Below are 18,333 nucleotides of genomic sequence, written 5' to 3'. Positions count from 1 at the left end.
AGGACCATTATGAACGTTACTTATAGTTCAAGATAGATTTATGAATTTTCATCTAAAGGATACAAAATACATTTGTTTAATTATTGTATATTGAGAAAAGATTCTTGTTCTAAACAAAAGAACAAAGATCGATTTTGTTGTAAGCTACTACTATATAAAATATAACAATACTTAAATATAAAGCATAAAATCAAAGTGCACGACTAACATCACGGATTTGATTCGAAGCAGAGAAAAATGAGGATAAAATATCATTGATACATCCACAAGCATTGCAACAAAACCTGAAACTATAAGATCTCGAATCCGTGCCCTTAAGTCAACTATCCACAACTAACTACTCAATTGTTTGTAGCTCATCCGTATCAAATATATTGAAAATATGTGCCTTAACTAGTAGGTTGAAGATTCAAGTCTCGTGGTCTCCAGCCGATCATTGTATACTTGATTCTCATATGATGATTTCGATCGTTGCAAGATAAACCAACTTATGGGTTACTAGAAACATAACCGTAAAAATAAAAAATAAAAAATAGAATAATAAAAAAAAAACTCAATATCCCAAAAACAACAAACCCAATAGCCCAAAAACAACATAGAGAAATGCACTAATTAAGTCAAAAGAGTTGAAAGCAAAGAAGTTCATAAGTATCCGATACCATATCATTTCAATCAATCATTGTAATGAATATTTTCTCAAAAGGAATAATAAGAAAGAATGCAAAAGTTATGAAAAGGGTATTAACGTAGTCTATGCTTCATAGACTTTTACTACTCATTTATACATGAGAAAAAAAGAAAAAAGAAAATGGCCTTAGTCAACTTTCATTATATTATTTTATTGTACACATATTTCCCGGGAATAGGTCCACCTAAAATCCTAATTTAATTTTCCAAAAAATTGTGATCCTCACCCTAAATTCCTCTATAAAAATGACCAGAAGTGGAAACTTGCGGATGCATACTTCAAGCTTCAATACAACCTTTTGTTCGTTAAGTCAGTTATCCTTCATCTCCTTATATCATCTCTCTTTAAAGAAAATCTTTTATAGATTTTTTTTCTTAAATTTGTTGCAAGAACGATGTTCGTGCAACACAGACCGATAAGATATTTGCAAACAGGCGAAACCGATCCTTCCTGGAAATCCCTCTTCTTGTTTTACCTCTACATGAATCTTCTCTGTTCTGGCTCGTGATTTTATTTCTGAAAATCTACTTTTTTTAGCTTTGAATTTATATAATATTTATATACATAAAACTACAACAATGTTTGGATCAATTAAGGAAAGTGGTCTAGATTTCATCAATATGGATGAAAATTCGTATGAGTTTTCATTTACAAATCCTTCGGATTCATCATCATCATATCTGAATTCATACCTTGAAGATGAAACAGATGTGAAACCTCTTGGAACCTCCATTCTTGATTACACTTATTTTGATAATCAAACACCCGAGACTTTACCTTCACAAGCTTTTGAGGGTTACGAGTTCATGATTCAACAAAAACTAGAGGTAAACGATAATACCTTAAATACTTCTCAATCTATCTAATTTCAATTCAAAACTCATTTATGATATAAAAAGCGAGGCACTTTTGTTGATTTGTTTATCATAATATCTTTTTTTATAATATCTTTTTTGTTACACTGTCGTTCAAATACAAAACAATTTTCATTGTTATAACAGACTAAATTTTTAAATGTATAATGTCCTGATCAGAACAATTTCTCAGGATAAAATTTTCAAAGTATAACATCTTAATAAGAAAAAATCTAAAAGTAGAATGTCTAAGAAATAAAATGAAAATCATAAAAAAAAATGGAAACTAGGTTGCTATTTAGTCCTAAAAACTATTTTTTACACAGGATTACAATGGATCTTATGAAATGGTTCTAGCAGAAATCCGAGAAGTTCTAAAAGCTGTATGTGACATACATTCTTTACCCATGGCTCAAACATGGAGTCTATGTGGTCAACAAGGTCAACGCGAGTGCCATAACCAATCTTCCGCTTGCATTTCCGTCATCAATTCAGCCTCCTATGTACTCGATCCCAATGTTTTGGGGTTTTACGAAGCATGCTCCGATCTCCATCTCCTCCGAGGCGAAGGTATCGCCGGAAAAGCACTGGGTACAAACCAACCATGCTTTGCGACGGACATCACCGCTTTCAGTGCAACCGAATACCCACTATCGGGCCCCGCTAGGGTTTTTGGGCTCGGTGGTGCGGTGGCGATACGACTCCGGAGCACCTACTTAGGACCTGTCGATTTCATTCTCGAATTCTTTCTACCTAATAGTTGCAGAAACGATGAAGAACAGAAGAATATGTTGAGTTCGATTTCGTCTGTGATGCAAAATGTTTCTACAAGTTTACGTGTCGTAAACGATGATGAATTAGTAGAAGAAGATGAATCGTCATGTTCTTGGATTTCAAAAGCTCAAAAGCGAGGTGAAAGTTTCATTGTTTCTTTCAAGGAGGAACCACAAGAACAAGAAGAATTCAAAATGATAAACCAATTCGATTACACGAAGCAAATTGAACAGAAATCGAAACCAAAAGGGAGAAAACGATCGTTAGGCGTCAGAAAATTGGAAGAGAAACGACGAGTTAAACCAGAGAAGAACATCAGTTTACCAGTTCTTCAACAATACTTTCCCGGGAGTCTCAAAGATGCTGCAAAAAACATTGGGGGTGAGGCCATTCTCTGAAAAAAACCAATCAAAATTCATTCATCTTCATTCATTCTTGTGTGAATTTGTGATTTACAGTTTCTTGATTTCCATTTTCCAGTTTGCCCTACGACATTGAAAAGGATATGCAGGGAACATGGGATTATGAGATGGCCTTCTAGAAAGATCAAGAAAGTAGGCCATTCTTTGAAAAAACTCCAAACCATAATCGACTCAGTTCAAGGTGCAGAGGGTACGATTCAACTCAGATCCTTCTACACAAACTTCCCCGAACTCAGCTCCCCAAAACCTTCTTCATCATGTGGGAGCCCTAATTCAGTTCAAGAAGAAAGGAAGTCAGCAGAAAGGACACAAAGAGAGAAGCTTTTAGATTATGATCATACTAATGAAGGTGCTTTTAGGGTGAAAGTTGTTTATGGTGAAGAGAAGATACGATTGAGTGTGTTAAAAGATTGTGGTTTTTGGGATTTGAAGAGGGAAGTTATGAGGCGATTTGGTATGAATGATTTGAATTGTGTGACATTGAAGTATTTGGATGATGATTTGGAGTGGGTGTTGTTGACTTGTGATGCGGATCTTGAAGAATGTATGGACATAAATATGGCGTCAAAGAAGTGTTCGATAAAAGTGTTGGTTCATGAATCTTTTCATCCAGAATCTGGAAGTTCTTTTACTGGGTGTTGACAAGATGTTTTGTATAGGTAATGTATATATAAGATGAGTCATGAGTGTATATTTCTATATATAAAAAGGGAAATTAAGTTTGTGGAGAGCTAATTTACTATAACAAACAGTTAGTATTTCATGGTTTTGTTGGTGGGAGTGAAGTGAGTTTGAGTGATTGTATTGATTGTATCATTCATACCTGGAAATGCTTGAATCAGAGTGACATGTAGGCATAACGCTGCTTTTTATTTTGGTTTTTGTTGCCTCTTTACTACTGAAATTTATCATTCATTGCTCAATTTGCGTAATCTCCAAGTTGATCTTCTTACGGTGAGAAAGCGGTCCAATGTGGTTTAAGCATCAGCTCATTATAAACATCAACATTCTCAATTCTCAATAACATAAGGCGTGACTTGACAGCAATGTCAAGCGTCAGGCTTTTTCGAGCTGTGGTGAGTCACATCATACGTGACTTAAGGCGACATATATATATATATATATATATATATATATATATATATATATATATATATATATATATATCAGTGTTGCAGAAATCGGCATAATCGGCCGATTTATTGCTAATCGGTCACTATAATCGAGTTTGGTCAATACAGGTCAAAGTCGGAATTAATCGGACCTAATCGGTTTTGGTCAATACAGGTCAAAGTCGGACCAAATCGGACCTAATCGCCGATTAATCGCTTATTTGTAGGATTAAAGTTAGATTTATAAATTTTTGAATAATTTTCTTAATAATTAATGGTCTCCGATTAATCTTCCGATTAATCCCCGCCTAGCCGATTAATCCGTAATCGCTACTCCACTGATTAGCGGCCGATTAGCAATTTCTACAACCATGATATATATATATATATATATATATATATATATATATATATATATATTCTATTACTACTCATTTTTTTATACATATATAACTTAAGTCTATAGTTTGTTAAAGTTTGACGACAAGTACACGCGTTTAAGACATGACGTGCCATGGCGTGCCATGGCGGACGTTTTAAAACCTTGATAAACATCGACTCTCTAAACCCCTTCACTATTACTAATGCTTGTTAAACGGTTAGCAACTCGTTTTGACATGGATACTCGAATCATTTCAATTCCAAACGTACCTAAGGAAATCAAGTTCTTTTGAGTATACATTAGGGTTGTAAAATCAGCCTAAGTGTTTGTTGGATTCTTACTGTCTACAATTAACGCAAAACAAGTAATGTTAATCGGTCCAATTAATTGGAGTGGCCTTTTATTTGTGAGATGTTAGGTGTTCGAACTACGTAGGTGGTATAGGTGGATTTAGAATTTAATATTTGTTGTTTCAAAAAAAAAATGGAGTAGATCATTGGCAGTCCAAGCTGGTCAAAAGATCAGATAATCATATTTTTCAAAATAAGTTCCTGATTAGTTAAACTTATGATAATCGGTAAATAAATTATGATGATCGATGACTAAAATTGTCAAATAGGTCCTCGATTAGTCTAAACATTATGATGCTTGATGACTTAAATACTTAAACACTTAATTAGTCCCTTGAGCACAGTTGATAGCCCAACTATCGCCACACGATTAGTCTAAACATTATGATGAGAATAATTCTATTTGCTCTTCCTCCTGACACGTTCGGTCTTGTTAGTGCATGTGATACATCAAAAGGTATCTGGGATAGATTGAAGGAATTGCATTCGGGTGATGATGACTTGCAACATTCTGTGCAGACGACACTTCTGTCGGAATTCAGATCTTTCGTGTAAAAACCGGATGAGAACTTGGAAAAGACAGCCAATCGCTTCAATCTCCTGTTAAGTAAAATGCTTAAATACAATCTGGAGCGACGAGTCATTGAACAGAAGGCCACGTTCATGAATGGTCTCAGATCCGAATGGAAGGCTATAGTTGTCATAGTTAAAGCACAAGAACAATTCAAAAGCTATTCGTTAGCAAAACTTTTTGGTATTCCGAAGTCTCACGAAGATGAGATCACTAAGGAAGCAAAGCTTGTTTCTAGTGTTGGATCTCTAGCGTTGGTTGCCAAAGGCAAGAAGTCTGCTGTTAATGATTCCGAATCTGACATTTCGGATGATGAGCTTACAAAAGAAGACAAACCGTTAATGGTATCTAACCCAAAGAAATTATATAAGAAGAATTTCTTTTGCTTTAGAAACAAATACAAACAGGAAAACTCAAGTTTCGAAAAGCCAAGAGAGGAGAGTCTCAAGAACTCTCAAAATGATGAGGAAAAGAAAGAAACGAAGTTACTGGGTGATTCTGGTTATGAATGTAATTATTGTCATGGAAAGAATCATTTCACAAAGGAATTCTTGCTTCGGAAGCAAAATGAGAAGAAAGAGAAGGAAAAAGACAAGACCTATTACATTCAGAAAATAGACGAGCTCCGAAGGAAAAGTGCATCAAATGCGAAACCTGCATTGATCGTGCAAGAGAAAAGTAATGATGGTAGAGTCGAAGTGTGGTCCACAGACTCTGAGGACGATGAGGTAAGGAAACCTACCCATGACGGGTGTTTTATGGTGAAGTCCGAGAAGGAAGGCTATGCAGGAAAGTGTTTGATGGTTCAGAGTGGCAATTATGAACCAAGGGGATACGCAACTGATGGTGGAAGAGCATCAGAGAGCTATTTTGCTGCAAAGACTGTTATGGACCAGGTGAAGGAGTGCGAGAAGGTGGTCGATAAGGCACATTCAATCCTTAAATCTCTTAATATTCCTTCATCACGTTATGATTCTGAATTAAATGATTTACGCTATATAATTTATGATTTTAGTGATAGCTTAAAAAGAACTCGTATAAGTAATTCTAATCTGAATGACAAACTTAACAGGGTAACTTTTAAGAATGAACAGAGAAGAATAAAAATTGAAGCATTGGAAGTTGAGCTTACTAGGTCATGAGATGATATTATTTTCCTTAAGAGAGAGAGTATAGCTTTTTTTGAAACAGAGAAAAAAATTTGTTTGATTGCAAAACGTTTATATTTCAATTTACTTAGCTTCATTTAGATTGTGAGATTGGTAAAGGTTTGCATAAAATGATTTTACCTTTTCTTGAATTGAAAAAAGATGAAATTGATGCTGAATGCAATAAATATGAATCAATTGTTTCTTCAGATGATGTTTCAGATTCTTACAGGGTTGGACTTGAGAAAAATAGAAGAATGCATCCAGTCCAAAGAACATAAAAACATGTTGAAAGAAGTTTTAAACGAAAAAGATAAACAAGGAATCATATTAAGTGCTATGCAAAAATATGACTTATTAGTCAAGAAATTGAATTCAGAAAGTACTCTTGATTCTGAGAATATTTCTGAATTCGATGAAAGTGAAATGAGTGAAATATCTATAGAGGATGAAATTGATTGTTCTACTTTTGTGAAAAATTTTGATGAACCAAAGAAAAACTTAATTTCTTAAAACTCAATCGAATTTGTTTGAATTGTTGAAAATAAAAGTTCAAAAGTTTTGAAAGAAGAAGCAACTGTTTTTCCTAAAGTTCAAACTGTTCCGAATCAAGTTTTTGTTAAGAAAGGACTGAACAAAAATGATACTTCTAAAAACGTCCTTGGTTGCTGATGATAATGCGAATGGGTGTGATGAATTCTTCTGGTCAAAGCCTATAGATAACACAGATGAAACAAAAGGTCTTTCAGAAATGAGCTATTGGAAAACAAAAAGGGAAATACGTTTCAGAACCATTGAATCGTGTGGACTTTTGTTACAATAAGGCAGGACTAAGTGGTACAAAAGATGTTTCTAGTGAAACTTCATCAGAAAAGAATGATACACCAATCAGAAAGGAAAAACCAAAAGCTAACATTCATAAGTCTACTGAGGAATTAATCGCAAAGAAATGACAGTTGAATGCTAGATATAAAAGGAATTCGAGTGAAAGAAAGTGTTTTTGGAAGAAAATGAATTCTAATCAGAATTTTGTCAATACGTCAAGATTTTCTAATCAAAATAATGATTCATCTCATATTCCGAAATAAAATTCAAATCATTCCTCCAATCAAAGTTGTTCACAAAAGTCACGGATTTTGAAACCTATTGGCAAATAAAAAGATTTTAAGGGTAAAAACAAAATTGATTCAAAACTAGAAATTACTCTAAAAGAGTATGAATCAAAATTGAAAAAGGAGGAAAAATAATTTTTCAAAAAGAATGGCTCTGAAATTCAAAGAATACATTCAACAAAAAGTTAATGTTGTTGAAGTTAATCTTTGTGATAACAAAGTTGAATTTTTTAAAATTGAAAAAGGGTTGAACTGTGCTTTGAAAAGAAAATCCTTTTGGGTTGACAAAACAAAAATTTTCCCTGTTCAAAAGAAATCCTCACAATGACCCAAGTTGGTTTGGGTTCCTAAAACTCTCTAAATTTTGCAGGTTATGCGTGACGAACAATATGGTTCAGAATGGTAGATTATTAGCGGTTGTTCTCGTCACATGACAGGAAGGAAAGAGGAGTTGCGAGAGTTTCAGACTTTAATGGATGGCAGAAGAGTGAAGTTTGGAAACAATGTTACAAGATAGATAAAAGAATATGGCATGATCACAAATGTCGAATTCGCAATTCGGAAGGTTGCTTACATTGAGGGCTTACAACATACTGTAATCACTGTTTCTCAATTGGTTCTAGGTATGGGCCTGAAAGTATCTTTTGACGAAGAAGGTTTAGAAATCATCGAAAAGAAATCTAAAACTATTCTTCTGAAGTCTAGAAGGAAAGGAGAGATGTATCCTCTAAATCTGAATCTGATCCAAGGAAAACCTTCTATCCACTTGCTTACGCAAGCCGCTTTGGATGATAGTCGGTTATGACACAGAAGACTTTCTCATCTGACTTTCAAGGATATCAACAAGCTCGTAATTGTTGATCTCGTACGCGGGCTACCTCTTTTGAAATTCAAAAAGGAACACTTATGTGCTGTCTGTGAGCTCAGTAACCAAAGAAGGAAAAGTCATTCATCCATTATAAATACCAAAATCATTGAACCTCTGGAATTATTGCACATTGATCTCTGTGGTCCTTCAGCCATTGAGAGTATTGGTGGTAACAAATATATTTTGGTTATTGTCGATGATTTTTCTAGATTTACATGGGTATTCTTTCTTTGATAGAAATACGATGCAACTCAGAAGCTGATAGATTTCATCAAGCAATTACGAAAGCTAGTTCGGAAAATTCATAGTGATAACGGTTCAGAATTCAAAAATCATGCATTTGAAGAATTGTTGACAGACAAAGGGATCTCTCACAATTTCTCTTCACCTTACACTCCACAGCAGAACGGTGTAGTTGAAAGGTGAAATCTCTCTCTCTCTCTCTCTCTCTGTGAAGCTGCAAGGACAATGCTGTCATTTGTGAATCTTCCTTTGGATTCCTGGGCTGATGCTACTGCCACCGCTTGTTTTACTCAGAACCGCTCCTATATCAACAAACAATTTTTGATTACTCCATATGAAATTCTAAACAAACGTTAAATTCTTTCATGTGTTTGGTTCCAGGTGCTTCTTATTCAATTCCAAAAAAAATCGGAACAAATTCAACGTGAAAGCTGACGAAGGAATTTTTCTGGGGCATTCCTTGACATCAAAGGCCTATCGGATTCTGAACAAGAAGTCAAAGAATATTAAGGAAACCTACTACGTCACATTTGATGACAATTATATGAAGAAATATAAAAAAGAAGATTGTCAATCTGAGGAAAATTTTCCATCAACAAATTATAAGACTATTCCTCTTATGAATTTATATGATGATTTTCTAATTTTTTTTTGATGATCCTGACAAACCAATTTCCTCAGAATCAAACGCAAAAGACAATCAAGAGGATGAATTGATCAAGATTGTTGACGAAGCTGTCGAAGATATAAAGACTTCTCCAGAGCAACCAATTCTAAATGAATCTCAACCAAAACCTTTTGATGCTCCAATCTAGGGGCATAGTTCCAATTAAAACTTCAATAATGATATCCCTCTCCATGGGGAGCATTCAATTCCGAATGCCGGGTCACATATTAACTTCCAGGGGGAATAGTGAAAATAATGACTCGGATGTACAATCGAAATTCAAAGAAGTTTTTGCTGAAATTGATTCAGCTTATGATCAGAACTTGAAGGGTTTTGAGCATTCTAACACTCCTATGGTGTACATTCAACCCTAAAAACCTTGGATCTATGTTTTCTCTATTATACATGCAAATATTTGATATTTCAAGGTTTTAATCCTAACTAGCATAATATGAAGCAACTATACTACAAAAGCCTAGTTAGATGACATACCTTTTGATGAAGCTTGAAGTATTGAACTTTAAGAGCTTATCCCCATTAGTGTGGAAGCCTCAAATGGAATCACAAATCACCAAAACCACATTGGAAAGCTTGAGAGAATAGTAACCACACTAGAAATCGGCCCACTCTTGTATATTCACACACTAGTGCCAATTTCAAGTGCCAAGGACCTCTTTATATAGTATGGTGGATTAGGGTTACATTCATGTAAACCCTAATACCCATGACCTTTCATTTCCATAGGATCCATGGGTTAAAAACTCCATGGACTATCCATGCAAGCTTAGCCCAACCTAAATGAACTTGGCCCGTTCTATATATATAAGAGTCCATATTTAATTAGTTCCTTTTGATCACCAAATTAACTCTTGATCAATACTAATTAAATAATATGATTTCATATTAATATATTACAAGTCATAATATATTAATAAGCCATAGACATACTATTCTCAAAAGACTATCCATATAAATGTTCCGGTGAAGTGCAACCCAAATGGACCATGCTACTCTCGGGTCGAATACATACCAATAATATTTATGGGCTTAGACATGTAATCCAACAGTCTCCCACTTGGATAAGTCTAAAACTATTATTGCATATGACTCCAAGATCCCAACTAGCAATCGTAGCTCTTAAAGCCGCTGCCGAACTCTGACCTAGTCAAATGACTTGTCCATTAGATAAGGGATCATATATTCCTCCATTCTAGATATCATATGGATTGAGACATGGATTATAATCATTCTCTCTGTCCATTTGTTGTTTCCCGATTTCCGAGTTATGACGACTGACTAATTGAACAAATAACATCAGTCCAGGCTTGGCCAAGCACTTAGGGGTGTCATCACTAAATCATCGAGGGACCCACATATATCGCTTTTATCCCTCCAAGGGTAAAAGGAATGGATAAATTTCGACTCATATGTTTGTACTAACCATTTGCTGAATCATACACAAAGGCATGTTTTATAACATCAAGTTACTGAAGCGTTTTCGTGCAATCAATGTATAACCAACTCACACTCAACAAATCATATCTCTAGGTTTGAAGAATATAAGATATTATCGTCTCATGATCACTCGTGATAAAATCTATGAAGTGATTCAAATGAGCGTGGGTTTAATCCAATACTCGAATCTCATACAGGAGCACTCATGAATGTTGTAGCAACTCTTGCTATGTCTAACACCTTGGACATCTACAAGCCAACTTCATGACAGTCTTGATTCATATCTACTTCCAACATATGACTGACTGTGGATAATTTGAATAACCTAGTTATTTGAGAAGTCAAAACATGCAAAGTGAAACACAAGAATAATACTAATCCTATATGGCCCCAAGCACCTTTGAGAGTAAATAAAACACCTTTTATTTAAACACCATATTGATTACTCATTATTCATTGTATAATGTTTCGAATAGTCAACTTTATACTTGAATCTGAAACAATAGTCATGCCATGCTCTAAGCATGCACACTATGTTTGTCCAAACAATAGTTACGCCATACACCAAGTATGCACACTATGTTTGTCTATGATCCTTACTTTGTGGAATAGATCAATTGAACATAATTCCAATGATTCTCATTTTCACAATCCCAAATCCTTATCGTAAATGTAAGAATTCCAAATTCCTGCCATTTACCGAAATCTGTTAGATTCTAAACTTATATGCACTGATCCTCTTGTAATGATTATGCACAAAGTCACAAAGACTTGTCAACAAACATTACAGAGTATTCCAATGGAGATCAATTCCATGGAAACGAAGTCTCATATTCAAAGTACATTCCTTTGAATATCCTTCTTGCATTAAGTTTTCTAATCTTACACATATTGAATAACTTCCACCTATGGAGACATTTCCACATTCCCATTTTGACTATCAATTCTGAACAAGAGTTGCCTCTTTTTAGAATATGTCAATATGGTCCTTTCCAAAAATCTACACCATACTTCCAACTGTCCATGAGCAACCAATCTTTGGTAAACCTTAGATTGTCCTCGACAATTGCTCAATCAATTTTAGTCATATCCAGTTCCAAACCTTTTCCCCTCTTAATGCCCTAGGCATTTGGAAAATTTAGAAAGGATAAATATTATAGCACATGTAATCGATCCTATATCCGAAGCATATGGGACATGACTCATGATGTCTCATATAAAGGCATGATCCCAGACCAAGTGTTATGCTAATAATTATCATGTTAGTGGGAGCATGATAATTATGATAAGTATTGCAAGTTAGCAATGTTAATTATAGAAAACAAAAGTTTTAATTGGGAAAAAGTTGTTTTGCTATAATTAAGGGAGAGGAAATTATACTTCATTTCAATTCTAAAAAGCTTAGATTGAGATTTTAATCATCTTTAGTCAAGGATATATATATGAATTTTATGTTGGAATGGTTCAACTTAAGGAAATTCTATATATATTGCGTTCTCAAAATTCGACTATGAAGAGGGATGCCGTAATCATAATCGAATTTTGAGAACACTATATATATATATATATATATATATATATATATATATATATATATATATATAATTTCCTTAAGTTGAACCATTCCAACATAAAATTCATATATGTATATCCTTGACTAAAGATGATTAAAATCTCAATCTAAGCTTTTTAGAATTGAAATGAAGTATAATTTCCTCTCCCTTAATTATAGCAAAACAACGTTTTCCCAATTGAAACTTTTGTTTTCTATAATTAACATTGCTTACTTATCATAATTATCATACTGCCACTAACATGATAATTATTAGCATAACACTTATGCTCCCACTAGCTTTGACATGTACTCAGAAATCAGCTGGACTTCTAGAAATCAATACTTTATTGACTTTCTTACCAAAGTTCAGATTTTTGATACGAGATGCATTGATAAAACTTTATCAAAATCATACACCTTTCCTTAGATAGCTCATATGTGTGTCTAAACAGTTTTAGAACTATAAAAAGGGATGCCATAATCATAGTCTCAATTGTTTAGACCTTTGCCATTTCTCACAAGTCCATGTTAGTGTGCCGGTTAACCACACACGCTCCACTAACGACTTTGAGAATGCAAATATCACAATTGCTATATACTTAAAACTACTTAGTGAAAGCATTTCCTCACCATCATTTTCATGAATCGGAGAGAAACCTTATGACACTTAGATTTTATGGTGTATGTGTTCCTATCCATGTGAATTTGTCAAAACCATAATCACAAGACAAGGTTAGTGACAAATCCAAACTCACATGGACTGAACTTGTGCAATCTTAAATTCTTGCCACCTGGCAGCACAAGGGCCTACCATTGCTTCCAAGTTGTTATGCAAACAACTGAGAACATGTAGAACTCAGATGCATAGTCAACTTTAACTGGAATGGGCACAGAAACAGGAATATGTCAACACGATAGGTTACAAACCTCAAGTCGAGCGCTAGTGATAAACTACAGGTTTTATTCTTGATCAGTTCTTGAAACTCTTTCTGGATCTTTTAGACTCCCACTGTCCTCTTGACATATAAGACTCTCTTGCCAAGAACCATTCCTTGACAAACAAATATTCAAGAGATAGTGCGTATTCTTATCAAGACAAACACTTCACACAATTGGCCTTAGTTGGTCTTTGTTTTATCCAAAACATCACAACTTACGAGTTTCAAATGTACAAGAGTAGAAAACATTTTACTCTTACATTTGACAAGTGTTATAAACCTTCTTTAAGATGTGTCACTCAAATTACAATCTTGGAGTATGAATCTAAGAATTGTTTTGGAACGAAGTATCACTCATCTTCTTGATTTAACCACTTCAACAATTCATGACTCCTCTTTTTGGCCATAAGATTGCACTAAGATGTCCTTAGAGGATGAATTGTGATATAGTTTCATAATCATTAAGATGATCATAAAACATAATACTAAAGTACTCTCCCATCTTTTCAGTTTCGAGAAACTTTTATCTTTCTGCCTACTTTGATTCTTCTCATTCGTTCTGCTATACATTGAAACTTTTCCAATGTTTCAGAATTGCACTTAAACTTGTAAGTGTAACCATATTTACTAAACTTCAGTAAATCATGACGAATAGCCTTATCGATCTTTGTGGTGGACTTGACCAGCGCACAACCAAGTGTACCCGATCTCCTAGTCATTCACTTGACTCACATATACATGTGCACAAGGAATTAGTCTTAATTTCCCAAAGATGAAAATTCTCATTCATCATACAATACAAGTTGCATGATTCCAAGTTTCTATCCAACTGAAACTTGGTTGATGAGAATCTTTCCTTATTTGGTAAATTATAACACTACCACAAACGAAAGAATCCAATCTATTTTCCAATATTGCTATCAATGGAAACATATAAACAACAAATTTTCACAAATGCCATTGTAAGGATACTTAAAATAAATCAAATCAAAAATTTTTCTTTTATTTTAAAATTTGCGGAAAACTGATCCTTACAATGCAAATGCATATGAAAACAATGTTGTTATCTATTCCTAAGCAATCTATCATAACTCTTAAGCAGCTGAATCAAAATTATAATCTTCACGATCAGAATCAGCTTATTCTTCCTTTAAGCTTCCTCTTTTCTTTGATTCTACAAAACGTCAAAATGTGACCTAGTCACATCATGTAATAAGACTCTCCAATTAGGAACTTAATAGAGTTAGATAGTGGACTTTACCCGAGGTAGAGTCAAACTTTTTGACTTTACCATCCTTATGATCTTTCAGGTAAATAGGGCAGCTTCGCAACCAATGCCCCTTCCTTTGGAAATAGAAACATACGGACTCTTTGGGAATGGTACACATGACTATCTCAGACTTAGCCTTTCTCTTTACCATTTGGTCAACCGAGTTGACTATGGCCGATCCATTTCCATTGGGAAGAGAAAGCTTTTCTGAATTTCCAATGTTACCATTGTCAATGTCCATGGAAGTTTGGGAAGTCGATCTTCCAATCAAATTTGCTTTACCCGTGCTCTAAATCATTGTTGATTTAGTAGCATCAAGCAAATAGGTAAGATCATTAAGGGTCATGTCATGGCCTGTCAGATAGTAGTCCTAAAGGAACTCACTATGTGACTTGGAAAGTGACTGAAGAACCTAGTCAACAACCAACTTCCTCAAGACTTTGACACCCAACTCTCCCGACCTGTCTATATATGACTTCATCTCCAAGATGTGAGCACACACAGACTTTGCTTGCCAATAGGGCTTGAGTGACCTTGAACTTGTGGGTTAGGGAGAATAATCGGAGAAGGTGGAAGAGGAGAAGTATGATTTCCATGATCCAATCGCGGGACATCATCTTCATTAGGAAGCTTGTTTCAAGAGATTTGGGAAGATCATAGTTGTCTGAACCAGACATCTACAATGGGAGAAATTCATGTTTAGTTGATTTAAGTCCTTAATATAACACCCAATATGAAATATTAAGGCTAGGACCCAACACAATATTTTATAACTTGGAATAGGGATGTCGTAATCCAAGCTATAAAATATTTGAAGGTAGGAGAATGACGATTCACCAATTTCCACCATGAAAAACGAAATAGGCATTAGGTTTTAATTGGTTTTGAAACTCCTAGTTCTTTTGAGATTCATTGAACTTTTCAATGGCATGTTTCAATCTCGATCGTGCCCTTCAATTTTTGTGACTGGGATGTCGAGGATCACAAAACAAGGTGTGAATAACCATGCAAATTAACTTGGTACTCTTAATGTTTATCACCTAATCGATGTGCCAGTTAACCACACGCGCTCCACCGATCTATGATGAACCTTAAGCCACCATTTGCTAACTTGTTAAATCCAAGTTAGTGTGCCGGTTAACCACACACACTCCACTAACGACCTAAGCAAGGTACAAAGTGTAATTTCATGGGTTAGTACCAAATTCACATTTTCCTAAAGTAACTAAGATTTGGAATTTATAAAAGGTTTAGTTACTTTATATTTATCATTATACTTATAATGAGAATTATAGTCCTTGTCCTACCCGTTCGGCTAACGACCCTCCACCAGTCAAGGAAGCGGTGGGTGGGAGTGGACACCCATTAAACTGCTATTTTATAGGCAATAACCTTATACCCCCCTTATAGACCGACTTCGTGAATTAGGCCTACTAACGGTAAGACTGACTTGCTCTTATACATATATATATTATTAACTTATAATACTATAAAGTATAAGGGTTGAATTTTAACTTTTAAAACTCTAGGGTTTGGAATTAAAGTGTGTGTGAGACTTTACAAATTTCAAAACTTGAGGGCAAGTTTTGAAACTATTTAAAAACTTTTCATTTCTATAACATATGAGTTTAATATGGATTTTAATGGCAAGACTCTTGAAAATCCATAACTTGAGGACAAGTTATGGAGGTCATAAAACAATTTATGGGAAAAGACTCTTCAAGTTCATAACCTAAGACTCTTTAATAATTCTTTTAAAGAAAAAAGTTTTGGTTTTCCATAACTTAAGGACAAGTTATGGAATCCATTAAAGGCCATTTAGATTATCTAATAAATAAACAAACATGTCAAGAAAAACTATGATCTAGATTAAGCTCATATGAACAAGACAATTCAAATCAAACAATTTTCATGTAATTAGCCTAACCATTAAACTAATACAAAACATGAATCTATTAACAATTATCTTTGGAATTGGATTAGAATGATCATTACCACATCAAAACAGGTTTATAAGTTCAAAAACAGCTTAGGGTAATGATTCTAGTCCAATTCCAGCCTTAAAAGTCGAAAATATGCTGTCAGGGGCTCCTACTCGTCGAGTGTATGAACCTATTCGACGAGTAGGATGAATTTCTTCATGGACTCGGCGAGTCCACAGCACAGACAGCCAGAAAATCGATTTTTTCAGCAATTTACATCAAGTATAAATGAAAACAAGCCTAGGCTCTGATACCACTGAAGGGTTTTGAGCATTCTAACACTCCTATGGTGTACATGCAATCCTAAAAACCTTGGATCTATGTTTTCTCTATTATACATGCAAATATTTTATATTCCAAGGTTTTAATCCTAACTTGCATAATATAAAGCAACTATACTACAAAAGCCTAGTTAGATGACATACCTTTTGATGGAGCTTGAAGTCTTGAAATTTAAGAGCATAGCCCCAATAGTGTGGAAGCCTCAAATGGAATCAAAAATCACCAAAACCACCTTGGAAAGCTTGAGAAAATAGTAACCACACTAGAAATCGGCCCACTCTTGTATATTCACACACTAGTGCCAATTTCAAGTGCCAAGAACCTCTTTATATAGTATGGTGGATTAGGGTTACATTCATGTAACCCCTAATACCCATGACCTTTCATTTCCATAGGATCCATGGGTTAAAAACTCCATGGACTATTCATGCAAGCTTAGCCCAACCTAAATGAACTTGGCCTATTCTATATATATAAGAGTCCATATTTAATTAGTTCCTTTTGATCACCAAATTAATTCTAAATTAATTCTTGATCAATACTAATTAAATAATATGATTTCATATTAATATATTACAACTCATAATATATTAATAAACCATAGACATACTATTCTCAAAAGACTATCCATACAAATGTTCCGGTGAAGTGCAACCCAAATGGACCATGCTACTCTCGGGTCGCATACATACCAATAATAGTTATGGGCTTAGACATCTAATCCAACAGAACTATCCTCCAATGACGAAATGGACCAAAGATCATCATCGATCTCAAGTGATTGGACATTATTTATTAGGAGTTCTCACTCGTGCTCAACAAAAAGCAATGCAGACTGTATTATTTTCTAAAATGGAATTTTTCATGTTTAACTCTTTTTTTTCGAAAATTGAGCCTAAAACTGTTAAAATTGTTCCTGATCATGCAAACTGGGTTCAAGCGATGCAAGAGGAGCTAAATGAGTTTGAAAGAAATACAGTATAGAGATTGGTTCCCACTCTAGAAAATGCTTCGGTTGTTGGCATGAAGTGGGTGTTCAGAAATAAAATGGATATGGAAGGAAACTTCATTCAAAACAAAGCACGTCATGTAGTTAAAGGCCATTGTCAAGTGGAAGGAATAGATTACGAAGAGACGTCCCACCGGTGGCAAGACCTGAATCTGTTCTGATCTTTCTAGCATATGTCGCTCACAAAAATTTTGAAGTCTATGAAATGGATGTGAAGTGCGTATTTCTGAATGGAGAACTCGAGGAAACAGTCTTATGTGGAACAACCACCAGGTTTTGTTAATTTGAAATATCCCAATCATCGTTACATATTACACAAGGCAGTGTATGGTCTGAAACAAGCACCTCGTGCATGGTATGAAAACCTGACTCGTTTTCTTAAATAATCAAAATTTAAACAAGGTTCGGTTGACCCAACCTTCTTTCACAAGAAAGATGGTGACCATTTAGTGATCATTCAAACTTATGTTGATGACATTATTTTCGGATCCACTAATCCTAGATTAACAGTTGAATTCTGAAAATTAATGGAAACTAAATTTGAAATGAGTTCAATGGGTCCAATTAACTTTTTCCTTGGTTTAAACATTAGACAGAGTTTAGAAGGCATATTTATTAACCAAGAAGCCTACATGAAGACCTTGCTTGAAA

At 34.6% G+C, this 18,333-nt stretch overlaps 1 protein-coding gene across 1 annotated transcript; it reads left to right on the top strand.

The window, feature by feature from the left end:
• The first annotated feature begins 977 nt into the window (after positions 1-977).
• Positions 978-3,620, top strand: LOC145128340 (protein NLP5-like). Its single transcript, XM_079063146.1, has 3 exons — positions 978-1,515; positions 1,869-2,697; positions 2,797-3,620. Exons 1-3 carry the CDS (start codon positions 1,267-1,269, stop codon positions 3,378-3,380), a joined length of 1,662 nt encoding a protein of 553 aa, XP_078919272.1. The 5' UTR covers positions 978-1,266; the 3' UTR covers positions 3,381-3,620.
• Positions 3,621-18,333: the final 14,713 nt, after the last annotated feature.

The sequence above is a fragment of the Lactuca virosa genome, chromosome 8 (genome assembly GCF_052849685.1).
Source record: "Lactuca virosa cultivar CGN04683 chromosome 8, Lactuca_virosa_CGN04683_v6, whole genome shotgun sequence".
NCBI classification, from domain to species: Eukaryota; Viridiplantae; Streptophyta; class Magnoliopsida; order Asterales; family Asteraceae; genus Lactuca; species Lactuca virosa.
The sequence above is the reverse complement of the archived record's forward strand: the minus strand, read 5'-3'. Positions and strand labels throughout refer to the sequence as shown.